General features: G+C 38.3%; 1 protein-coding gene across 6 annotated transcripts in view; it reads left to right on the top strand.

Moving 5' to 3' along the window:
* The window catches only part of Phf8 (PHD finger protein 8), a 98419-nt gene that overhangs the window by 36387 nt on the left and 35924 nt on the right, over positions 1 to 26108 (top strand). For 3 of the 6 annotated variants that reach the window (XM_075958868.1, XM_075958867.1, XM_075958869.1), the window contains exons 9-18: positions 1585 to 1672; positions 2173 to 2279; positions 3979 to 4070; positions 7229 to 7318; positions 9161 to 9463; positions 10199 to 10299; positions 17177 to 17355; positions 17790 to 17875; positions 18549 to 18682; positions 19313 to 19623. In XM_075958868.1, coding sequence (XP_075814983.1) covers positions 1585 to 1672; positions 2173 to 2279; positions 3979 to 4070; positions 7229 to 7318; positions 9161 to 9463; positions 10199 to 10299; positions 17177 to 17355; positions 17790 to 17875; positions 18549 to 18682; positions 19313 to 19623 — 1491 coding nt within the window. The remainder of the gene's footprint in view (positions 1 to 1584; positions 1673 to 2172; positions 2280 to 3978; positions 4071 to 7228; positions 7319 to 9160; positions 9464 to 10198; positions 10300 to 17176; positions 17356 to 17789; positions 17876 to 18548; positions 18683 to 19312; positions 19624 to 26108) is intronic. The other 3 variants (XM_075958872.1, XM_075958870.1, XM_075958871.1) reach the window with 1 other exon arrangement.

Raw genomic sequence — 26108 nt, 5'->3', positions numbered from 1 at the left:
GTGGCTATTGTGAAGGGTGTTGTTTACCTGATTTCTTTCCCAATCCTTTTATCCTTTGTACATAAAAGGGTATTTGACTTTTTTTTTAGTTAATCTTGTATCTAGACAGTTTGCTAAAGGTGCTGCAGGAGTTCCCAGTAGAATTTTTGGGGTCGCTTATGTATACTATCATGTCATCTGCAAATAGCAATACTTTGACTTCTTTCCAATTTGTATTCCCTTGATCTCTTTTTGTTGTCTTACTGCTCTAGCTAGAACTTTGAATACTACATATTGAATAGATATGGAGAGAGTGGACAGCCTTGTCTTATTCCTGATTTTAGTGGAATTGCTTTGGGTTTCTCTCCATTTAATTTGATGTTGTCTGTCAGCTTGTGGTATATTGCCTTTATTATGTTTTGGTATGTTCTTTGTATCTCTGATCTCTCCCAAGACTTTTATCATGAAAGTGTGTTGTATTTTGCCAACGGCTTTCTCAGCATCTAATGAGGTGATTAAACATTGGGCAGAGTTTGGGGAGTCCTGCTCAGAGGGAGGAGGGATTGTAACAGCCAAGTGTGTAAGGGACATAACAAGAGAACCCACAGTAACATCTAACCTGACTCACAGGAACTCAGAGTCTGAACCAACAACAAGGGAGCCTGCATGGAACCTACCTAAGCCCTCTGCATATATGTGACAATTATGTAGCTTGGTCTATTTGTGTAACTCCTAGCATTGGGAGTAAGGGTGCTTTGGTTGGCTCTTGGGAACCTATTCCTCTTGCTGGAATGCCTTACCCAGCCTGAATACAGGGGGAGATGGTTGGTCTTATGGCAGCTTGATGTGTTCCATGCTTTCCTGAAGCTCATGGGAGGCCTGCCCCTTTCTGAGTGAATAAAGATGAGAGGTGAATTGTGGAGATGGGGCAGGAGGGGAGGCTGCCAATGGGATGTAAAATAAATAAATTATAAAGAAGAACGCTGGGCAGTGGTGGCACACGCTTTCAATCCCAGCATTTGGGAGGCAGAGGCAGGTAGATCTCTGTGAGTTTGAGGCCAGCCTGGTCTACAGAGCAAGTTCCAAGGCAGGCTTCAAAGGTACACAGAGAAACCCTGTCAAGAAAAACAAAACAAAACAAAAAGTCAGTTTGGAATAGTAGTCAGTATGAGAGATAAGGAGGGACACAGACTTTCTAGATTAAGGGATGGCAAACGGAGATGAATATAGAACATATTTAAGGAAAAAAATAATGTTGCAAAATTGGATCAAAGGCAAGGAGATTGAATAATTGTGCTCTAGTGGTGTGCATTTTAGAAAGAATAGTCCTAAGCAAAAGAGTGATGTTCTTTTAGATAAGAAAGGGTAGGTAAAGCAGTGGAAAGAGTTTTGAAGTAAAGAGAGGATAAGTAGAAGTGCATTAACTTCATAAGTTGATTCTGTTCAGGGTTGCAATACTGACAGAATGTACACCAGGTTAGATATTGCCACAGTGAAACAAATAAGAGTATTATATGGAGTCAGGGTTAAACTGGGTAGGCACTGAGGTATCCAAAGCAAGAAATGCCTTCTGCTAGCTGTGACCTTTGCCTTATTATACTACAGGATGGATTCATGCCGTGCTGACCCCTGTGGACTGCCTAGCCTTTGGAGGGAACTTCTTACACAGCCTTAACATCGAAATGCAGCTCAAGTGAGTTCTGAAGTTGCCTGTTCTTGTGTGCTGTAGTGCTTATGTTTTCCCCTTGAGTAAGAAATGCAGTATAGTAAGTTGAAGACAACTAGAAAGTATCTTTTTCTTTTGTGTATGTTTGGTTTTTCTGGTCAGTGTTTGTGTAACCCTGCTGTCCTGGAACTTACTCTGTAGACCAGATTGGCCTCAAGCTCAGAGTTCCACCTGCCTCTTTCCTCAAGTGCTGGAATTAAAGGCATGTACCACTACCACTGCAAAGATAATGGTATCTTAGTTCTTGGTGACATTCACTTTGACAAGGTTAACACCCTTTCTTTACTTGGTTATTAATGTGCCTTTGGACAAATCACATAATCTTTGAGTCCAAAGTTTCTTTGTATATAGGGCTTTACAGGGTCACTGTGAGGATTAAATACAGTAGATACATAGCACCAAGAATAATACTTGGTACATAATAATCAGCAAATAGATCCTTTTATAATCATTATGTTTCCTTACAGAGCCTATGAGATTGAGAAGCGGCTGAGCACAGCAGACCTCTTCAAGTTTCCTAACTTTGAGACCATCTGCTGGTATGTGGGAAAACATATTCTGGACATCTTTCGAGGTATGGTTTGCCTTACCAGCTATTACTTTTACTAAGAGAGAAAGAAGGAAGAAGAGGGAGTGTGGAAATTGTGGAGAGGAGGAATGGGAGAAGAAAACCTGCTACTTCTGTTTTCTTGCTATGTATTTCAAAACAGCATTAATACCTTAAATATATACAGTAAAAAGTTTCAATAACTGAGATATAGAACCAGCCTAGAAGTCCATAAACAGATGGTAGATAAAGAAAATGTGCTAGTTGAACACAGTGTAACTTTATTCAGCTGTAATGAAAAAATTTATATTTGCAGAAAATTGGTATACTGGAGATCATTATGTTACATGAAATAACCAGCCCCAGACAAATATTTTGTTTTCTCTCATATGTGAAGTCTAGATTTAAATTTATGGTGTGTGTGTGTGTGTGTGTGTGTGTGTGTGTGTGTGTGAGAGAGAGAGAGAGAGAGAGAGAGAGAGATTGATCAATCAAAGTAGAAGGGACTATGACTAGAGAGGAGGTTTAGCAGGCATGTCCAACCCATGGTCCAGGAGCTGCATATATACAGCCGCATGTAGCTAAGGAAAGAAGAAAAGGGGGGCCCAGCACAAAATTATAAAGTAACTTAAGATGTTATGAAGTGATTTTGCAGTTTGTTTTAATAACCTAGTTGCATGATTATCTAGTGTGAACTTTGAAGATAACATTGGGTTGCAGTGTCAGAAAGTTGGACACACATGGTGAGGGATGGGCAGAACAAACAGGTAATAGAATATATCTAACATGGAGGCAGAATCCAAGACTCTGGGGTAAGGAAGGGATAGAGGAGGGCAGTGGGTTGAGTGAATAAGAATAAAATATACTAGCTAGGTAGTGGTGGCGCACACCTTTAATCCGAGCACTCAGGAGGCAGAGGCAGGCAGATTTCTGTGAGTTCGAGACCAGGACAGGCTCCAAAGCTACAGAGAAACCCTTTCTCGAAAAAACAACAACAACAACAACAACAATAATAATAAAGAAAAAAGAAGAAAACGAATAAAATATACTGAATTATATGTATAAAAATGTCACAGTGAAACCTCTTTGTATTTTTGTATATTAACTAAAAATTAAAATGGAAAGTGACTATTATGATCTAAAAAAGTGCTACAACAATTATACTTCACACTCTCTCCCCTTACATCATTCATAACTTTTGAAAACTGCTAGTCTGTTTTCCACCCCTATAATTTTGTCATTTGAAGAATATTATATAAATGGAATCATAATGGCATGTAAGTGTTCAATGTGGAATGACTAATGGCTCATTTACCTATTCTATAAAGCCTAAAGCTGGCTGTTAATAGCCTCCTTATGAAGTAAGGCAGAGCAAAGACAGTTTAAGACCTAAAAGGCAGACTAATTTAATAGAATGAATATAACCTCATATTCAAATAGATAAATCTTTTTAGTCTGTGCTCTGGCACCTGCTATGTGTATATCTTTGATCAAGACTGCTCAGACCTTTAGTTTCCTGAACTATAAAATGAACATTGCTTATAAAGTGCATGTCAGGATTAAACTAGTGTTTAGTAAGTTCTCAGTGCCTGAACACTATTGGTGTAACAGAGCTGAAGGTGTACCCAGAATCTTTAGCATTTTTTTTGTCTGACAAGGGTAACAAGTCCTTCATCCCTCTGAATGGATGCATTGACATTCATTTTCTTTTTTTCCCCTACTTTAGGTTTGCGAGAGAACAGGAGACACCCTGCCTCCTACTTGGTCCATGGTGGTAAAGCTCTGAACTTGGCCTTTAGAGCCTGGACAAGGAAAGAAGTAAATATGCTTGTTTCTACACCTACTCAGTAATTCTTTCTTCTATAAAGACTAGATATTGATAGATGTTTGGGGAGACATAAGGAATCAAAGAGTCAAGTAGGCTTCTGGATTAGAATGAAATACTGGGCTAGGATCCTTTATTTCTGATTTTAACAAATACTATATATGTGTGTGTGTGTGTGTGTGTGTGTGTGTGTGTGTGTATTTCAAAATTGGAAACATGCAAAAGTTCGTAAAGAAGAAGAATGTCACCTATAATTTTAACTGAAAATAATTATTAACATTTAGTTGTATTTCCTTTTGATCTTTTGTGTGCATTACATTTTTTCCATTTTATTTTATGTCTATGGGTGTTTTGTCCGAACTTAAGTGCACAGCATGTACACAGTGCCTGCAGAGGTCAGAAGAGAGTGTCAGATCCCCTGAAACTGGAGTTGTAGGCTTTTTATGGGTGTTAGGATTTGAACCTATCTCCTCTAGAAGAGCAGCCAGTGCCCTTAACTGCTGAGCCATCTCCAGCGTACTGTGTGCACATTTTTTGAGGGCACTAGATGTCAGTTCTGCAGCACTGCATGTTTTGCACCTTCTATCCCTGGGCTCAATAATTGGTATTGCATTATTTATTCTATTTTTTGTGTTACTCAAGTTTTCATAAATACTTAATTGCTGCCTGCTATTCTTTTTCAGGAATATGCTCTCTTTATCTAATTATTTGTTTATAGTTGCTTTCTACTTTTTTCCTTATTTGGAGGATTGTAGTTACAATGAATCATACAATAAATATGTGTTTGTGTCAGTCTTAGCCCTTATCTCTTGCTAATTCCTTCAGGATAGTTTCCTGAAAGATCAATGACTGGATCAAAGTATATGAACAAAAAAATGTAAGGCTCCTGATACGTACTGCAAAAATGTCTTTTAAGAAACATACCAATATTCATCTATCCAACTGAGTATAAAATAGCTATAAAAGATAATTTTTATTATCTTTCTTAAGTTCTCTGTATACTGTTTTGGAAAGATATCCAGAATTTGTCAAATGAAGGTACAGAATCATATATAGAAGCATCCATTTATGTAAAAAAGGAAGATACAAGAATTGTGTTTGTGTATGTTCATATTTGCCTGAAGACATAATCTGTAGAGATACAGAAGCTAGTGAAAAAATAGTTACCTATGGGAGAGAGTAGAATAGGGTTGCTAGGGACAGGGTACTAATGAGGCTTTTATTCTTTGAACCATGCAAATATATTATTTTCCAAATGTTCATTGAAAAAATTTCAACCTTAAGAAATGCAAAATAACAATGAGGGTTTTTTTGTGTTGGCCAATTACTCTGCCCTGAGGTGTGGTTAATATACCCAGATCAACTACATTGGGGAAAACTGATTTATCCTTTGTCAGCATATGTCAATTGCAGATAGCTTATATTGACTAGAGGTGAGAGTCCATGTTGATTTCTGGGATTTTTGTGTGTGTGTGCTTTTCTGTGTGTGTGTTTCTTGTTGGGTATTTTGTTTGTTTGTTTTAAAGAGAGAAAAGGAACAAAGTTGGGTGGGTAGGATCTGGGAAGTATTAGGAGAGGAAAAATGCTTAATCAAACTATATTTGAGAAAATTTGTTTCATAGAGTCAAAAAAGAAATGCAAAATATAGAAGAAATATCAGTACGGTTTCAGGTTTCATATTCTCTATAGTCTTCTTCCTTCCATATAGTGATCTAAGGGGATGGTTTCAGACATTGTAGGTTTAACCTGTGAAATATCTTCATTTTATGTTGCCAACAATTCCCTGATACTTTTGAACTTAGTGTTTTGTGCTTTCTCTTGTTCCCTGATCTTAGTACACCTTGCTTTTAGCCTATAGTTCTGTTTTTCCATCCTCCTCCAGTGTGGCTACCTTTAGTGTTATTTCTGATCCTTCCTATGAAATATACTTCAGACTGACTCTTCCAGGAACACCAAAAGAAAGTGAGTGAGTAGTTCTTAAGTATTTATACACTGAGTCAAAATGAATCCAGGAATCAAGGAATGGCTCCAAATAGCATGGCCAAAAGGAGCTAGAGGAGAGTAGGATACTTTTAAGGAACACAGACAGGCTCATGGAAAAATTCTTCTTTGAAGTACAGATGATTTACATGGGAAGAAACACTTGTTCCATTCCCTCTAGTGCCCATCCTAGCCTGGAAGGGAGGGAACCATTAAAGTTATTCAGCTGGGTTACATGGGTTCTCATTGCCCTATATAGCCTCACCCTCAAATTCCAGATTAATTAACTGTTGAGTGGAGAAAGAATTGAACCATGAGAAATAAAGTCCTGGGAAACTTTTATCTTCTGCCTACTAAATACAGAAACAAAATGAACAGTAGTAGAAGAAATAACAATGAAAAGCTTGATATCTATATAAAAATCTAAATCTCAGTACTGAAAAAAATAACAAACAGAATACACACAACTAGCAGTTATCTCTCAGAGGTACTATTGAGCTAGCTAGCTATGGACAGGTAGCTGCAGATACTGAGCTCTCTTCTCCCAAGTTGGTTTGTCCCAGTTGATCTCCCTAATGTCCTTGTCTTCTTGAGAGGTGTGGGCTAAGTTTATATCTTAATTCTTGACACTTCTTGATGCCGTCTTTTACCAGATATGTGTGGGTTTTCTTTCTTTTAGACATATTTTCACTATATAGTCCAACATGGCTTCAAACTTGGAATCCTCCTGCCTCAACCTCCTAAACACTGGAATTATAGGCGTATACCTCTATGCTCAGATATATGTTCTACAAAAGTTTTCTTTCAGTCTTTAGTTTGTCCCAAAATAAAAGAGGTTTTTTTCAGACAGGTTTTTGTCTTTTATAAGTCCATTTTATTGATATTTTATAGTTAATGTTTTTTTGTGTCTGAAGAATTAGTTGATTAACAAAAGTTCACAAAAAAATTTCTCATTGGTTATATAGGGTTTATATTTTTAAGTTCTAAATTTAGGTGTGTAATTCTCTGTGTTTATTTCAAGAAATGTATTAAAGTTTTGTTTTTGTTTTGCCTATAGATGTCCAGTATCTAATTGGTTTCCTATCGGTTATTGAAAAGACTGTCCTTTCTTCATTGCATGCCCTTAGCATGTTTACAAGAAATCAGTTGTCTCATGCTTCTTATTTGACAGGCTCTACCAGACCATGAGGATGAAATCCCGGAGACAGTGCGGACTGTACAGCTCATTAAAGATCTGGCTAGGGAGATCCGCTTGGTTGAAGTAAGAAGCTTGGGAGGAAGGAAGGCATTTGGGAAGGGCTGGAGACTCAAGTAGCAGGTCAGGACTTTGTAGTTGGTGTAAAGCCCAGGGAAAGAATGGGAAGACTCTTATCAAGGGCCTTATTTATTTGTTTAGTCGTTCATTTAAATAATCTTGTGCATGCCACACTCTGGGCTAGTTTCCTGGGATACATGAATGATGTAGTGCCTGTCCACAAACTCACAGATGCAGTTAATCTCTCTGAAATTCAGTTGCCTTATCTCTAAAATGAGAATAATGATAGCTACTTAAGGTTGTTAAGAAGGTAAATAAGGTAATGTGAATTGAACATATAGTGCTTGACATGCAGTTGTCACATAATTTCTAATGGTGAACCATAGTTGTAGTTGTTCCTTTTAGTACTTTGTTTCTGTCTCTGAATTCTACAAAATGACAACCTCAGGTTGAAAATGATTAAAAAGGAATGTTTCAACAGGTGGCATATACCATGAGGCAGGAAACAGAGTAGTAAGAAACTCAGATAAGCTTGGGTTCTGATTCCTGTTCTTTCACTTAAGAGCCTTTCAGAGTCTCGGTTTTCTGATCTCTAAAGTAAGGAATAACTCTATCAACCTTTCAGATCTTTGGTAGAATTGAGAGGTAATATAGAGCTCCTCGCACAGTGCCTGGCAGAGTAATTACTCAATAAATATGAGTCATTGTTATTAATAGACTTTGTAGCAAAGAGAAAACTCAGTGTGGGCTGGTGAAGTAGCAGAGGCACCAGAGGAAAATTGGACTTGAGGATGTTGAAGTTGTGTTAGGATCTGTACAATTGTATTTAGTGCCTAAGAGATGTCTGTGTGTCTGTCTTTCCCTCCCTTCTTCCTTTCCCCTTCTCTTCTTGTTTTTCTTTTATTGTGCATGTATGTGTATTCATGCTACAGGGTGGTTTGCTGCTAGAAGTTGCACTTCTGGCCTCACTACTTGTAGCATGTTGTACTATCTACACCATAGTCTACAGTATCTACATCCTACCTCATTTTTCTCCATTTCACCTTCTAAAACCTTTCAGGAGTCAGTCAAAGGACTATATTGTTTCCAGTTCTTAACCCAATTTTGTACATGCAGAACATTGGGCTGGCTAGAACAAAACTCATGGGATCCAACATAACTTGTTCATTAGTTTTCTAACATTTTAAAATAATGGAATCCTTTTTTTGTCCAAATAAGATTTTGTATGGAAGCCAATTTATATAATAAATCAAAGCATAGTTGCTTTGAATAGGATAAAAGTCATAGACCTAGAGCTCCCCTTGTTCCTCTCATCTGCCTTCCACATACCACCAGTCCCCAAGATTTCTCCCAGGATACTCAAAGAAACCACAGAACATCTTTTCAGTATTGACATTTAATTATATAGCTAAGCAAACAAGCTCTAGAGCTTGTTCGATCAGATAACTTTCCCAAGGTCACAGGGATAGCTGGTACCAAAATTGAAACTAAGATTTTTCTTCAAAAGCCCTATAGTCCATAGAGTTTGAACCACACAGATAAGTACTTGATTATTTTTTATTTTGTGTCAGCTAATCTTGGAGTCTTTTCCCTCCAGTTTTGACAGTAATGCTGGGCTTTTTCTTTGCTCGTCTTCTCTTTACTTGTCAATGGCTGGGTAAAGAAATGCCACCCAATAAATTTATGATGACTCACAGTATAGAAACCAGGGGTGTGCATATGTGGAGCACCTGCATAAGCCACTTCAGTTATGGCAGTACCATTAGTGCTGGGAACAGACCTCTGCTCTTACCATAGAGAGAACCCTTGAGTAAGCTCTAACCCCCTCGTGTACTAATACTCTTGTAGGACATCTTCCAACAGAACGTTGGGAAGACGAGCAATATCTTTGGGCTGCAGAGGATCTTCCCAGCCGGCTCCATTCCCTTAACCAGGCCAGCCCATTCCACTTCAGTATCCATGTCCAGGCTGTCACTGCCTTCCAAAAGTGGTTCAAAGAAGAAAGGCCTGAAGTCCAAGAATATCTTCAAGAAGGCAGAGCGAAAGGGCAAGGAGAGTTCAGCCTTGGGGCCTGCTGGCCAGTTGAGCTATAATCTCATGGACCCATACAGTCATCAGGCACTGAAGACAGGCTCTTCCCAGAAAGCAAAGGTGGGTGCTGACCCATGGGTTCAGCCCAACCCTTTTGGGTCCCTTGGAAGAGCAGTATTTCAAAAGAGCAGGCTATCCTGTTCTGTTTTCATCTGTTAGGGTCCCTGGTGTTTGGCTACCAGTTCCACTCACTTAACAGGTATTTATTGAGACATTTTCTGTGCTGGGCACTGTGATAGGTGCTGTGGATGGAACTTAAAAGGCTAATAGGCTAATAAGGCATAAAAACAAATGAATGAAATAAAGTGTGGATGCCACAAGCAAGGGTATATATGGGATTTTGAGACACAGAAGGGGGTTGATTCTATCTAGGTAAGGCTCAGGAGCTCTTTTCCAGGTACATGACACTTGAGTTGAATCTTGGTATATTGAGATGGGAAATGAGATCTGAGAATGTTATTTATAGAGTTAGAATCTTGAACAGGTCCTTATCTCTTCCTTCAGGGTTTCACTTTGTCTTAATATTATGTTGCCCTCTGTGGGTATCTAATAATGGTACCCTCTTCTTTTTTTAGGGTATATGTTTCACAAGCTAATATGTTTTCCCCAAGCAAACTATATATTCTCAACCTCCTACTCCTGTAATTGTTGGAGGTGGGGGTTGGGGACAGGCATATCAGAAGGCCTTGGTTCAGAGGGTTTTTGACAGTTTTGCAGTAAAACCAGAGGGAACTGGCCATCTTGATTTACCTGGGAGTCTCAGACTGGTGACAACTGAGCCTCCTCCTTCTACAGTTCAACATCACGGGTACCTGCTTGAATGAATCAGATGACTCACCAGACATGGACCTTGATGGCAGTGAGAACCCACTGGCCCTGTTGATGGCCAATGGCAGGTAAGATGGGAAAAGGAAACACAGAGATAACTGAGCTTGCCAGTGAAAATTAACATGTAGACGTGGAGGTTGGGACATGGGTGAGGGAAGAACAGTATTTAGACTAATATCCAACTGTTAATAGATATTTACTTTGTTTAGGAGTTATGGTGGATGGGCGAGAGGTCTAATTTTAGCAAATTACTATGGTAGAACTACTAATAAAAATAATTAGTGGTAGTGAGTATACAGGTTAAGAGCACAGGGTTTTGGGTTGGAGAGATGGCTCAGCTGTTAAGAGCACACTTATTACTCTTTTTTTTTTGTTCTTAAAGAGCCACATTTTATTCTTATTTTTTTCTTGGAAAAAAGAATTTCTGCCTCCTCCCATTTCCCTCCCCTTACTCCCACTCCACTCCCCCTCCCCCCACTCCTTTCCCCCTCCCTCTCCAGACCTAAGAGCAGTCAGGTGGAAAGTCCAAGGTCCTCCCCCCTCCATCTAGGTCTAGGAAGGTGAGCATCCAAACTTGCTAGGCTCCCACAAAGCCAGAACATGAAGTAGGATCAAACCCCAATGCCATTGTCTTTGGCTTCTCATCAGTCCTCATTGTTCAGAGAGTCCGGTTTTATCCCATGCTTTTTCAGTTCCAGTCCAGCTGGCCTTGGTGAGCTCCCAATAGATCAGTCCCTCTGGCGCCACAGAGACGGTCATACTTATTACTCTTACAGAGAACCCCAGTTCTATTTCCAGTACCCACATGGTAGTTGACAATCATCCATAATTCCCATTCCAGGGAATCTGATATCCTCTTCTGATCTCCGTGGGGACCAGGCTCATGTGTGATCCACATACATACCTGCAGACCAAACATTAATATACATAAAATAAAAATAAATAACAACAGAACATAGGGGCTAAGCCAGCTGGTGATGGTACATGCCTTTAATCTCCGTACTTGGGAGGCAGAGGCAGGTGGATCTCTGAGTTTGAGGCCAGTCCACAAGAGCTAGTTCCGGGATAGCTAGGACTGTTACACAGAGAAACCCTCCCTGTCTTGAAAAACAAACAAAAGAACATAGGGGCTTTTTGGTTAATTTTTATTCACTATTTGTGTATGGAGGGGTAGGGGTCAAGGGCAGTGCATACAGGGATACCATGACATGGGTGCGATGGTCAAAGGACAACTTTTTGGGAATCCTTTCTTTCCTTTTGATGTGAGTTTAGGTAATCAAACCCACTTTGTCATCCTTTGTGTACCTAGGACCTTTACTTGCTGTGCCATTGTGCTAGCTCAAGAACATACTTTATAAAATACGCTTTTATAATTTAATGCATAAGAATTCAGTTTATGGAGATTCTTTGTACCTATGTATAAGAAGAAATGTTCAGTGCATCCTGTATCCTTGTAATATGTGCCTGAAATTATTTAGATGTTCAACAGCATAGGTTAAATAAATTATAGCGTTTCTTTAGAATAGAGCCCATATATTAAAGGATTAAAAAGAATGGAGCATGGGTCTACTAGACTAGAAAATAAGAGAAAAGAGTAGAATCTTAAAGCAGCAGAGCTGCCCATAATGTGATAATACATTAGTTAAAGAGTAATATTGAAGAGAATGTTGAACTCTGCCTGTTTTCAGAGCTGGCAGGTCTCCTGAGGAGGACAATTGTTGAGTCTTACATGATCAATTATAATGACTAGGAGGATACAGTATAAGAGATCTCTGTGCCCTCCCTAGTCTTATACCTGTGCTATTTCCGTTAACCTGCTGCAGCTGCCAGAAGGTGTTATTAAATGGACTGAGAGACCATTGAAATATTTGTGAATAAAGTATATCTTTTCCAAATTGAATATATTGCAGTAATGTGTAGATGAAATAAGATTGGCTGTACATCAGAAATCTTAAAATTCAGCAGTATGACAGATATGTGGGGGTTATTATATATTTAAATTGTATGTGTTTAAATTTTTCATGATTAAAAACCAGAAGATTAGATGATAAATAGATATTATTGAGTAGCTGCTATGTGTCAGACTATCTTAGCTGTTTATATACATTATTTTATTTAATCCTTATAGTTCTCAATGTAAGTTTATTGCTTCCATGTTATACATGTGAAAACTGTGAACCAGAGAGTTTAATTATACTATTTGTCATTATTGGGTCTTTGCTGTGTGACAGACTCTCTATTAACATTAACTCTATGAGCTAGAAAGTAGGTCAATCTAATAAGAACTAATTCACTGAGAGACATTTTGGCCAAATAGCTATTTGCTAAATATATGAATGTTCTGATTTACTAGAAACATTCCCTTTTGCTTTTTAAAATCATTTACCATGTGTTAACAGGATAATCTAAATTACTTATGTGTTTTCCATTCCCTTTGCATATGTCTTGCATATATTATTTGTATAAATATATATGCATATACACATATGTTACAGAGAGACAGAAAGACAGACACACACACATACTCACACACAGATTCTCATCATCCTGCTGGCCTAGGACTCCCTGTGTAGACTGGGCTGGCCTTGAACTCACAGAGATCTACCTGCCTCTGCCTCCCAATTGCTGGGATTAAAGCAGTGTGCCACCATGCCTTGCATGTATCTGTGTATTTTTATTAACATAGAGTATTTGTATATATTTATGAGGTACAATGTAATATTGGGTAGTGACTAACTTGGCAATGTTCTAAAATTTTTGAGCACATTCTGTACTACTTTGAGATATATAAGGCATTATTGTTAATTATATTCCTCCTGTTATACCACAGAATACCAAAAGTTACTCATTTGAGGAGACAATAGGGCTGGAGAGATGGCTCAGCGGTTAAGAGCATTGCCTGCGCTTCCAAAGGTCCTGAGTTCAATTCCCAGCAACCACATGGTGACTCACAACCATCTGTAGTGAGGTTTGGTGCCCTCTTCTGGTCTGCAGGCATATACACAGACAGAACATTGTATACATAATAAATAAATAAATATTTTTTAAAAAAAGAGGAGACAATAATAACATTATGTCTATTGATTGATCTCTTCTTTATTTCCTTTTTATTCTTTCCAGTTTCTGAGCTTCTATAAAAAGAACTCTTAAAGATAATACTTATTAGTAGTTTGTATGCTATAAATTAACTTGCTCAAGTATGTAATTAAGTGGATTTTAGTAAGTTTACAGACTAATTCAGTTATCATTATAGTTCAATTTTAGAATATTTCTTATCCTTCTTATCCTAGGCTAAAACTATCTTTAATCACTACTAATACATTTATCTCTATGGATTTCCTTTTTTTGGACATTTCATATAAATGAAATCATATTCTGACTTCTTTCACTTAGTGAGATTTATTTATAATACAGCAAAGAACCATTATTACTTGGTTCATTTGTTGAATATTCCTTTTTCTGGATATAACACATTTTGTTTATTCACTATTTTATAATCATTTGGATTGCTTCTACTTTGAGCTAGAAGCAATGATGAATAATAATGCTTTGGACATTTATGTTAAAAAGTTTTGGTTTTGCATATGTGTGTGTTTTATGTGTACATGTGCATGTTTGTGCACATTCATATGTGGAAGCTTAACAATATCAGATAGCTTCTTCAGTGACTCTTCACATTTTGTACTGAGGTAAGATCTCTTATTTAACTGGAAGCTCTCCTTTTCAGCTTCTGGCTAGCCAGCTTGCTCTGGAAATTTCCCTGTCTATGTTCCCTGCATCTGGGAATTACAGGTTGGCCATTACAGGTCCTCTTGGTGTTTACACAGGTTCTGGGAATCTGAATCCCTACTGAATAATTTCCCCAGTCCCATGTACAAGTCTTTATGTGGATGTGTATTTTGGATTCAAGAAATGGCTGAAAATTATACTGAAGTGTATGTGTGTGTCATTTTACATTTTAGACCAGCAATCATAAAGTTCTATCTCCTGTGGATTTTGTTTATTTTTTGTTTCTTTCTTTGGTTGGCTTTTGGTTTTTCGAGACAGGGTTTCTCTGTGTAGCCTTGACCGTCTTAGAACTTGCTCTGTAGACCAGGCTGGCTGGCCTTGAACTCAGACATCTGCCTACACCTGTGGTATTAAACACTACCTGGCTCTCCCGTGTATTTTGTATGAATCACTTGAGACTTGGTTTTAGAGATAAGAGATGTGGTTTGTTTGATGATGCATGCACTTCATTGTTTTCTAGTTATGTGTGGTTTGGTCGTTGTTTCTGTCATTTTAAAATATTTTTGAGACAGAATCTCTTTGTTTTCATGCAGGCCCCAAAGTCATGCTATAGCTGAAACTGGCCTTGAGCTCCTAATTCTTCTACCTCCACCTCCCAGATCCTAGGAGTACAGAAGTGTACTACCATGCTAGGTTCATTGTACATTTCTTTTTATATTTTTCTTGTGCATGTGTCTGTATATGTGCAGGTATCTGTGGACCCAGAAGAGGGCATCTGATCCCTAGGAGCTAGAGTTATGAGTTACCTGGCATGGGTGCTGCTATTCAAACTCAGGTCCTCTACAAGAATAGCAGCTGCTCTTAACTGCTGAGCCACTTGTCCAGTCCTGTATATTGTTTTTAAATAAAGGTTGTGGGAATGTTTTGTTTTGTTTTGTTTTGTTTTTGGCTGTTGGGGTGAAACCCAGAGCTTCATGCATACTAAACAAAGTACTGTACCACTGAGCTACATCCTTAATCCCCAAATATTTTATAGTGAATGGGTACAATGTAATGTTTTATAATACACCTATATTGTGAAATGATTACTAACCTCAAAATAATTAACACATTTATTTATAGAATTAGAAAGATTCAAGTGTGCAGGGCAGTATTGTTCATTAAATATTCAATAACACCTCTAGAACATACTCTTTCTATGTAGTTTTGCAGCCTTATACCTCTTAACCAATATCTCTCCCAACTCACTTTATCCTTCATAACCATCACTGTACTCTAATAGAAATTTCTGGGTTTTTTTTAAGATTCCATATAAAAGTCAGATCATACATTTTTTTCTGTATGGCTTGTTTCACATGGCATAATTTCCTGCTACAGATGTATCCATGTTATCAAAACTAATCAGAAGATTTTTTGGACATAGAGTCTTTCTTTGTAGCCTAGGCTAACCTCAAATTCATTATCCTCCTGCCTTAGCTTCTGGAGTACTGGGATGATAGGTATGTCCCACCATATCTGACTCAGTATGGTTTACCTAGTGATTAAAATATATTTTTGTGTGTCTCATTGTGGTCATTTGTATCTTATCTTTGGAGAAAAATGTATTTGGATCTTTTGATTGCTTTGAAATTACTTTAATTACTGAATCTAAGAGTTCTTTAAATGTTTTGGGTACAAATCTTTACTAGATAAATGATTTGCAAATAGTTTTTAATCTTTGATATTACTCTCTTCTTCTTTTCTTTGTTTCCTTTTATTTTGAGACAGGATCTTGCTATGTAGCTTAGGCTGGTCTTGCACTCTTCCTCCTGCCCTCAGTCACTAAGTGCTGAAATTACAGTCTTGTGCCACTATGTTTACCTTGACATTTTTTATTGTTGTTGTTGTTTTATTTCTTGTTTTTGTTTTTATTTATTTATTTTTTGAGTCAAGGTTTCACTGTGTAGCCCTGGCTGTCCTGGAACTTGCTTTGTAATCCAGGCTGTCCTTGAACTCACAGAGATCTGCCTCAGCCTCTCAAGTGCTGGGTTTAAAGGCATGTGCCACCACTGCCCAGCAGACAATGTCTTACTTTATAACTCTGGATGCCCTGGATCTTGTTACATAGACCAAGCAGGCCTCAAACTCACAGAGATCTGCCTGCCTTTGCGTTTATGGTATTAGGATTAAAGGTGTGCAACTGCGTGCCAGTGTATATGTCTATTCTTATGCCGATCTTATAGTGCCTCAATTTATCATAAGTTTTGAAACTGAGTAGTTTAAGTCCTTCAGTGTTTTTTAAGAGATGTTTTCTATTTTAGGTCCTTCCTTTACATGTCAAGTTTTTAAAAATCATTTATTCTTTGACAGTATCATGTACATACACAATGTATTTGTTGGTTCTAAGAACAGTTGATCATTTATATTTATAAATTTTTTTTAGTATTTTGAGACAGGATTTCTCTTTGTATATAGCTTTGGCTGTCCTGGAACTCATTCTGTAGACCAGGTTGACCTTGAACTTGCAGTGATTCACCTGCCTCTGCCTCCAGAGTGCTAGGATTAAAGACATGCACTGCCACTGCCTGGCTAATAATTTTTGAGAATTTATTCTTAATACGATCCTCTAAACAAGACATGCACAGTGGCCACCGCAGTTGTCATACCAACATGAACAGTGGCAATCTCATAAAATCTCATGCCTAGGTGAAGAGCTACAGGCAAGGGAGAGTCAATCTTCTCCAGGAATAAGACACCTAATAGGTTATCCAGTCACATCTGTTCAGCCCAAAATATATAAACATACAAACAGCACTAAATGAACTCAGTAGGTTATATTTACATGTATATGTACACACAACACACACACACACATATATCCATATATATATATATGTTATTGAAACACATAAGTGACAAGAAGAGGTTATGAATTTGACAGGGAGTAGGGGTACATGGGCGGAACTGGGGAGGGTGGGAATCTCTACCATACAGTAGAAATTATGTAAATACAGTACTCATATATGTCTTTTTTTTTACAAAAATAAATGGTAGATTTTGATGATTATACTGTATAAACACTTAGGGAAATTTTGCCTTTTGGGGAGCCATGAGTAGGGACTGAGGCCAGAGATTTGCATATGTTAAGCATGCATTCTACCATTGATCCATACTTTTAGCCCTACCATGATAATATCTGACATGACTCATTTTATGTTCATTTCTTTGTTTTTGTAGTACCAAGAGAGTAAAGAGCATATCCAAGTCTCGGAGAGCCAAAATTGCGAAGAAGGTAGACAGTGCAAGGCTGGTAGCAGGACAAGTCATGGGAGGTGAATTTAACTTGGATTCAGATGATGAGCTGCAGATTGACGAGAGACTGGGAAAGGAAAAGGCGAGCCTGATCATAAGATCAAGTATGTTTCTGTTCTATTTCTTTCCTGCCCTGCCTGCCATGTCACATTTGTTTTTGGTTTGAGCTTGTTGGCTTTCTGATTTACCAGGCTCTAATGTGCCTCATCTCTCTGAATTGTTTGTTGGTGGTTATTACTTCAAAAACCACCCATTATTAATTTACACCCATCTATTAATTTATTTATGGGGTTTTCTTTGTTTTGGGTGGTTTTTTTTTTGAGACAGGGTTTCTCTGTTTAGCCCTGGCTATCCTGGAACTTCCTGTCGATCACGCTGGTCTTGAAGTCAGAGATCTTCCTGCTTCTTGTCTTCCAAGTGCTGGGATTAAAGGCGTATGCCACCATACCTGACAAAAATTACATTATTCTTTCATTTGAGTGTTTGGCTCAGACATCATAATCTTAGCCTCCTACTAATATATTGCATTGTGTTTTAGAATTTCCCCGGAAGTTGCCCCGAGCAAAGCCTTGCTCTGACCCCAACCGTATTCGTGAACCTGGAGAAGTTGAGTTTGACATTGAGGTAGGAACATGTCGTGTATCTAGTCAAGGTACAAAGATAATTATACATTTAATTTCTGAAATATTTGCAAAATAAAAGATTGCATGCAGGCTGGGGATATTCTTCACTGTAGAGCACTTGCTTAGCATGTGTAAAACACTGGGTTCAAATCCAGTACTACAATAAATTAAATTGAACTCTATTGTGACCAGCCAATAAATGGAGGATTATAATCTATTTAAATTTTTAAAAAATTTTTAATAAAGAAAAAAGTAGTTAAGTATCACTTAACAAGGAGAGTATCTATCTGATTTGAAGGGTTTTTTTGTTTTTTTTGTTTTTTGTTTTTTTTTGCGAGACAGGGTTTCTCTGTGGTTTTGGAGCCTGTCCTGGAACTAGCTCTTGTAGACCAGGCTGGTCTCGAACTCACAGAGATCCGCCTGCCTCTGCCCATGAAGTTTATGATATGTTCTTTCACAGATTGTTTTACTTCATTGATCCCTACATTGCTCACCTGTCAAATAAGAGTAAAGTGCTTTTACAAAGATGCTGTAAAGATTAAAATAAAAGGAAAAATGTTCTGCATAATAAATGGTGTTCATTTAGGATATTAGACGTTACACTGTCAACCTTGTATTGGAAACTTACCAGATCTGCCCTGTACAATTGAAGCAGTATGCTCTTTCCTTAACAGGAGGACTATACAACAGATGAGGACATGGTGGAAGGGGTTGACAGCAAGCTTGGGAATGGGAGTGGAGCTGGTGGAATTCTTGATCTACTTAAGGCCAGCAGGCAGGTGGGGGGACCTGACTATGCTGCCCTCACGTGAGTAATCTCCATTTTCCAGACTATCAAAGAGTACCACCCAAATGGCTAGGGCACTTATTGAGCACTTTTGTTTGTTTTGGGTTTTTGAGACAGGGTCTCTTTATTTAGCTTAGGCTGGTCTGGAACTCCTAGTCCTTCTGCCTTCCTCCCTCCAAGTGAGTTCTGGTATTACAGGGATATACCACCATGCGCAACTTACCGAACCAAGTAAACAGACAATTAACATGGGCATTTAGCTGAAAGAATAATATGGATGCAAAAACTATCCTGGTAATCTTCAGATCTGGCAGTGACAGGATATGTAGATTTGAAGAAAAATCAACTTTAAGTACATTGAAAATGGGCCAGGGAGAGTCATAGAAAGAATTGTTAATAAAAAAGGAAATAATGTAGCATATATGAAAAATAGATTTTATCTACCTTCATTGCTTGTCTTCAGGGAGACTTGAAACAAAACTAGCTTTTCATGAAAATAGTTTTTAATATTATCTTCATTCTTAACCATGGATGGTTCTTGCCTTTGTAACACCTTAATTGCCGTAGTGGTTCTTCCTCCCTGAGTGTTCTTACAACCAGTTTCTTCTGACTAGAATAACTTCCCCAGTGTTTCTCCTCTGTCCTTTACAGTGAGGCCCCAGCCTCCCCCAGCACTCAAGAGGCCATCCAGGGCATGTTGTGTATGGCCAACCTGCAGTCCTCATCATCCTCACCAGCTACCTCCAGCCTGCAGGCTTGGTGGACCGGGGGGCAAGACCGAAGCAGTGGGAGCTCCAGCAGTGGGCTGGGCACTGCATCTAACAGTCCCGCTTCCCAGCGTACCCCAGGGAAGCGGCCCATCAAGAGGCCAGCATACTGGAGAAACGAAAGCGAGGAGGAAGAGAATGCCAGTCTCGATGAGCAAGACAGCTTGGGAGCATGCTTCAAGGATGCTGAGTATAGTAAGAATGTGTTAGCATATGGGGCTAGATTGAAAGAGTTCCCTTTAGCCCAGTCCCAGTCCTAACTCTAAGAGAAGACAGCCTGTAGTGAACACAGAGCTTACCTTAAGTTAGATGTGACCTTTTTCTGAGACATGTTTTCTTGTCTAAAATGGGGATTAGGTTGTTGTAAGAATTAGAAATTATACTTACTTTGCACACTAGGCCCTTAGTGACTTAATCATGGAAAGTCCCATGATTAAGTCACTAAGGGCCTAGTGTGCAATAGTTCTCTTATATTTAGCTGTCATCTGGTTTGGTACTATTCATCTTTCACTCTAGTTAACTCTTTTCCTCTCTTCCTTATTTGACTGTCACCATCTGTATTGTTAATGTTCTATGTTAAACAGTTCGTTTTTTTTTTTTTTTGGTTTTTCGAGACAGGGTTTCTCTGTAGCTTTGGAGCCTGTCCTGGAACTCCCTTTGTAGACCAGGCTGGCCTCGAACTCACAGAGATCCACCTGCCTCTGCCTCCCGAGTGCTGGGATTAAAGGCGTGCGCCACCATGCCCGGCAACAGTTCGTTTTTTTTGTGACGGTATATACCATCAATTCTCTATAGCTAAGCATTTCACATCCATGGTTTTATCTACAAATCAAAAATACATGGAAAAATTACATCTATACTGAACATGTACAGATGCATTTCTTTCTATTTTCTTCTAACTTGTATAATTATTTATATTGGAAGTATACACGATGAAGGGCATATAGAGCATATGCGAATACCATACCATTTTATATAAGGAACTTAAACACACATGGGTTTGGGTTGGTGAGGGAGGACATTCTGGAATCAGTTCCCTTCAAGTATTGATGGAAAACTAAAATGGCCTTCTTTAAACTTTGCATATTTAAGAAACAAGTCCTAAAATGATGAGTCATTAAAAGGATGATTTTTTTGGAGTAGTGTAGTAAATAAAGCACTGGTTTATATAATGTAGATAACAATAGTACGGATTTTTCTTTTATTATTTTAAAAATTATATAGAATTTATATAGATATAATTAATTTTCTTTGAGACTAAAATACTAGAGCAAAACAAAATTCCTTAGGCCTGATACTCTTCTGAGTCCAGTTTCCTTTTGTTTTGTTCATATAACTTACATGTAGATATATGTAGACAGAGTATTTGTTTAATGTGTGTAGCTCTACAGTTTGGCTACCTTTCTTTTTTTATTTTTATGTACATTGGTGTTTTGCCTGCAGGTATGTCTGTATGAGGGCATCATACAGGAGTTACAGATAGCTGTGAGCTGCCTTGTGGGTGCTGGGGATTGAACTTGGTTTCTCTGGAAGAGCAGCCAATGCTCTTAACCACTAAACCATCTCTCCAGCCCCAGTTTGGCTATCTTTCAACATCAGTACATTTCATTAATTCATCAGTACATAATTTCATCAGTACAGTTCATTAATTCATAGAGGCTTGCTTGCTGCAAACTATTCTTTAGCATTATATGTTTGTTTAATCAAGTCCTTATTTGATTGACATTTTAAGTTCTTAAGGATTTTTATTGCATACAAAATCCTTACAATAATCTTTTATGTCCATTTACCAATAAATGTCGTCTAAGATAGTAAAACTTGTTGGATTAAAGATTGTATATGAGATATATATTGATAGGGTCAAACTGTGCTTCAAAAGGATCAGCTTATAAATAGTGTATGAGAAATGCCCTTTTCTATACAGTCTTATCAGCTGTGGATATTATCAAAACCATTTTAATTCTGTTGTTAAAGTAGTGTTTCTGTTTGATTCTTTGTTTTATATATATGCTGACCCTATTTGTTCATTTTCTATAAACAATCTATTTTTTTCAACTATTTTTCTTTTCAATTTTTTCTTATTGATTTGTATATGTTCTTTTCTCATTGTTTTTATTATTGTTTCCCTATTGAGGTTTTGAGACAAGGTCTCTCAATGAACATGTAGGTAAAGACTTTGACTAGATTGGGTTGATCAACAAGACCCAAAGGTCTTTGTGTCATTGCCTCTCCAGGATTTACAGACACATGTCTGGCTAGCTTTTTGTAGCAAGGAGTTGAACTCAAGTTCACTTGCTTGCATAGCAAGTACTTTACAACGAGACTATCTTTCTTGCCTTTTGGTCATCTCATTTACTACCTAAGCCCAGAGCCATAGTTATAAGGCTCTTTTTTTTTATCACTTAGGGACTATGATGGCTTTACCAGTTTACATTCCTAACAGCATTGAATAAGTGCCACTTTTCCCCACATCTACACCAGCATTTGTGATTTTTTGTTTCTTTGTTCATTGAGACAGGATTTCCTTATGTAGCCCTCGATGTTATAAGAACTTAGACCAGGCTGGCCTCGAACTCACAGAGATTTACTTGTCTCTGCCAAATGCTGGAATTAAAGGCATGCACCACTGCCACCTGGCCTAAGTTTTGTTTTGTTTTTATTTTAAATATTTCTTTAGTGTGATGTGGATGAGTGTTTTGCCTGCGTGTATGTCTATTCACCATGTGTGTGTACATGGTGCCTACAGAAGTCAGAAGAGTGCGTTGGATCCCCTGAAACAGATGGTTGTGAGCTGCCATGTGGGTACTGGGAAATCGAACCCAGATCCTCTGGAAGAATAGCCAGTACTCTTAATCCTTGAGCCATCTCTCCATTGGAAGAGCAGTTTTAATTTGCATTTGTCTAATGGCTAAAGATGTTTAACATTTTAAAGTTTTTAGCCATTTACATTTCATCTTTTAATTGAGTTTGTTTTCATGTTTAATTTTTTGTTTTTATATGTTCTAAATAATAACCCTCTGTTAGATGCTGTGTTAATTACTTTTCTATTGCTGTGATAAAACACCATAACCAATGCAAATTACAAAGAGAAGGTTTAATTGGGGTTAGTGTCCTTGATGGTGGAGCATCAAGGAACAGCTGGGAGGCCACATCTAAAACTGCAAGCAGGAGGCTGAGAATGCACTAGGCATGGCATGAAATCTGTTGAAACCTCAAAGCCCACCCCCATGATATACCTCCCCTAACAAAGCCACACCTCCTAATCTTTCCCAACAATTTACCAGTTGGGGAATAGTCAAACATGTGTAAATATAGGACATTCTCAATCAAACTGCCACAGATATAACTCTGATAAGATTTCTTCCCATTCTGTAGGCTGCCTCTTCACTTGATTGTATCCTTTGCTGTTCAAAAAGTTTAGTTTCATGAGGTCCCACTTATTAATTTTTGGTCTTAATGCCTATGCTATCATGGTCTTGTTCACAAAGTCCTTTCCTATACCAGAGAGTTCAAACATACTCCCTACTATCTACTCTGTCAGTGTCAAGGTATCAGGTCTTATGTTAAGGTTGTAGGTCCATTTGGAGTTGACTTTTTGTTCAGGGTGAAAGATGAAAATCAAATTTCATTCTTCTACATGTACATCTAGTTGGACTGCTGGCTTTTCTGAGTACTATTGGATTCTTTGCCAGAACTCAGGTTCGTTTATGAGTCCAAAATTGTATTCTGTTGATCAACAAATCTGTTTTTCATGTCAGTACCATGCTGTTTTCATTGCTATAGCTCTGCAACATGATTTGAAATCTGGGATGGTAATATCTCTAGCAGTTTTGCTGTTGTTATTCAGGACTTTTTGGCTATCCTGGGACTTTTGTTTCCTTATGAAATTTAAGATTGTTTTTTCAATTTTTGTGAAGAATTGTATTGGAATTTGGATGAGGATTGTGTTGAATCAGTAGCTTGTATTTTTTTAAAAAATTATTTATATTTTTTTTTAGGGACAAGTGCTGTCTGCATGTATGCCTGCAGGCCAGAAGAGGGCTTCAGGCAGTATTATAGATGGTTGTGAGCCACCATGTGGTTGCTGGGAATTGAACTCAGGACCTCTGGAAGAGCAGCCAGTGCTCTTAACCTCTGAGCCATCTCTCCAGCCTCACCCCTACCCCGTACCCCACCCCGCACCAAGCTTGCTTTTTGACAGGATGACTGTTTGCACAATTTTCTGCCAATCTATGAATGTGGGGAACATTTGCATCTTCTGGTGTTCTGAAAAGTTTTTCTTTTCAGTGTCTTAACGTTTTCATTGTACAAGATTTCATTTCTTTAGTTGATTTGCTCCAAGCTGTTTTTTTTTTTTGAGGCAATTGTGAGAAGTACTATTTTCTCTGAATTCTTTCTCAGTATGTTTGTCATTTGTATATAGGAAGACTACCAATTTTTATATGTTAATTTTATGTCTTGCTACTTTGCTGAATGTATTTATCAGCAGTAGGGGGTTTCTGGTGGCATCTTTAAGGTCTTTAACATGTAGAACCGTATCATCTGAAAATAAATATACCTTGACTTCTTTCCAATTTATTTTTATTAATTAATTTATTTTTAAACGATCTTTTCTCATTTTACATACCTATGCCAGTCCCACTCCCTCCCTTCCTCCACCTTTTCCCCATGCCCCCTATCCACTCCTCAGAGAGGGTAACACTTCCCATGAGGAGTCAACAAAGTCTGACATCACATTGAGGCAGAACCAAAGCCCCCCCCCTCTATAATTTAGGTTAATCAAGGTATCCCTCCAAAATGAATGGGCTCCAAAAAGCCAGTTCAAGCAGAAGGGATAAATTCTGATCCCATTGCCAGTGGCTGCAAAGACTGCCCCAACTACACATCTGTTACCTACATTCAGAGGGCCTAGTTTGGTCCTATGCAGGGTCCCCCACTGTCAGTCCAGATCATTGATTTCCCACTACCTCAGGTCGGTTGTTCTTATGAGTATCCCCAATGTGGTCTTGACCTCTTTGCTCATATTATCACTCCTTCCTCTCTTGGACTAGTCTCCAAAAGCTCAGCCCAGTCCTTAGCTGTGGATCTCTGCATCTACTTCCATCAGTTGTTAGATGAAGGTTCTTTGATGGCAATTAAGGTAGTAATCAATCTGACTATAGGGCAAGGCTATTTCAGGGACCTTCACCACTATTGCTTAGGGTCTTACCTAGGGTCATCCTTGTAGATTCCTGGGAATTTCCTGCCAGGTTTTACACTAGCCCCATAATGGCTCCCACAATCAAGGTATCTCTTTCCTTGTTCTCCCTCTCTGTCTTTCCCCCATCTCAGCCATCCAGTTTCCTCATGTTCTCCTTCTCCTTCCCCTTTTGCCCCTTCCACACTCCCAATTTTCTCAGACCTTGTCTATTTCCCCTTCCACAGGGGATTTTTTTTGTCTTCTGGAAGCTGGGGTCATGGAGTATAGGCTAGTTATCTTTTGCTTTACATCTAATATCCACTTAGGAGTAAGTGAGGACATACCATGTTTGTCTTTCTGGGTTTGGGTTACCTCACTCACAATGGTTTTTTTTTCTAGTGTCATACGTTTGCATGCAAATTTCAAGATACTGTTTTTTACCACTGAGTAGAACTCCATTGTGTAAATGTACCACATTTTCTTTATCCATTCTTTGGTTGAGGGGTATCTAGGTTGTTTCAGGTTCTGACTATTAGGAAAAATGCTGCTATGAACATAGATGTGCAAATGTCCTTGTTGTATGGGTCTGCATCCTTTGGGTATATGCCCAAAAGTGGTATTGCTGGGTCTTGAGGTAGATTGATTCCAAACTTTCTGAGAAACGGCCATACTGATTTCCAAAGTGTTTGTACAACAGTGGAAGAGTATTCCCCTTTCTCCACATCCTCTACAGCATAAGCTATCCTCAGTCTTTTTTATCTTAGCCATTCTGACTGGTGTAGAGTCATTTTGGTTTGCATTTTCCTCATGGCTAAGGATGTTAAGCAATTGCATAAGTGTCTTTTGGCCATTTGAGATTCTTCTGTTGAGAAATCTCTGTTTAGTTCTGTACTTCATTTTTAATGGAATTATTTGGTATTTCGATGTCTAGTTTCTTGATATATATATTGGAGATAAGACCTCTGATATGGGGTTAGTGAAGATCTTTTCCCTTCTCTAGGCTGCCGTTTTGTCTCAGTGACTGTTTTCTTTGCCTTACAAAAGCTTCTCAGTTTCAGGGGGTCCCATTTATTAATTGTTGCTCTCAGTGTCTGTGCTACTGGTGTTATATTTAGGAAGAGGTCTCCTGTGCCCATGTGTTCATGGCTACTTCCCACTTTCTCTTCAGTGAGGTTCAGTGTGGCTGGATTTATGTTGAGGTCTTTGATCCATTTGGACTTGAGTTTTGTGCATGGGGATAGATATGAATCTATTTGCATTCTTCTACATGTTGATATCCAGTTATGCCAGCACCATTTGTTGAAGATGCTTTCTTTTTTCCATTGTATAATTTTAGTTTCTTTGTCAAAAATCAGTTGTTCATATGTGTGTGAATTAATATCAGGATCTTTGATAGATTCCATTGGTCCACCTGTCTGTTTTTATGCCAATACCAAGCATTTTTCATTACTATAACTCTATTTTAGAGCATGAAGTCAGGTATGATGATGCCTCCATTGGT

This window comes from Microtus pennsylvanicus, chromosome X (genome assembly GCF_037038515.1).
Source record: "Microtus pennsylvanicus isolate mMicPen1 chromosome X, mMicPen1.hap1, whole genome shotgun sequence".
NCBI classification, from domain to species: Eukaryota; Metazoa; Chordata; class Mammalia; order Rodentia; family Cricetidae; genus Microtus; species Microtus pennsylvanicus.
Note: the sequence above shows the minus strand (reverse complement) of the source record. Positions and strands in the feature narration are given on the sequence as shown.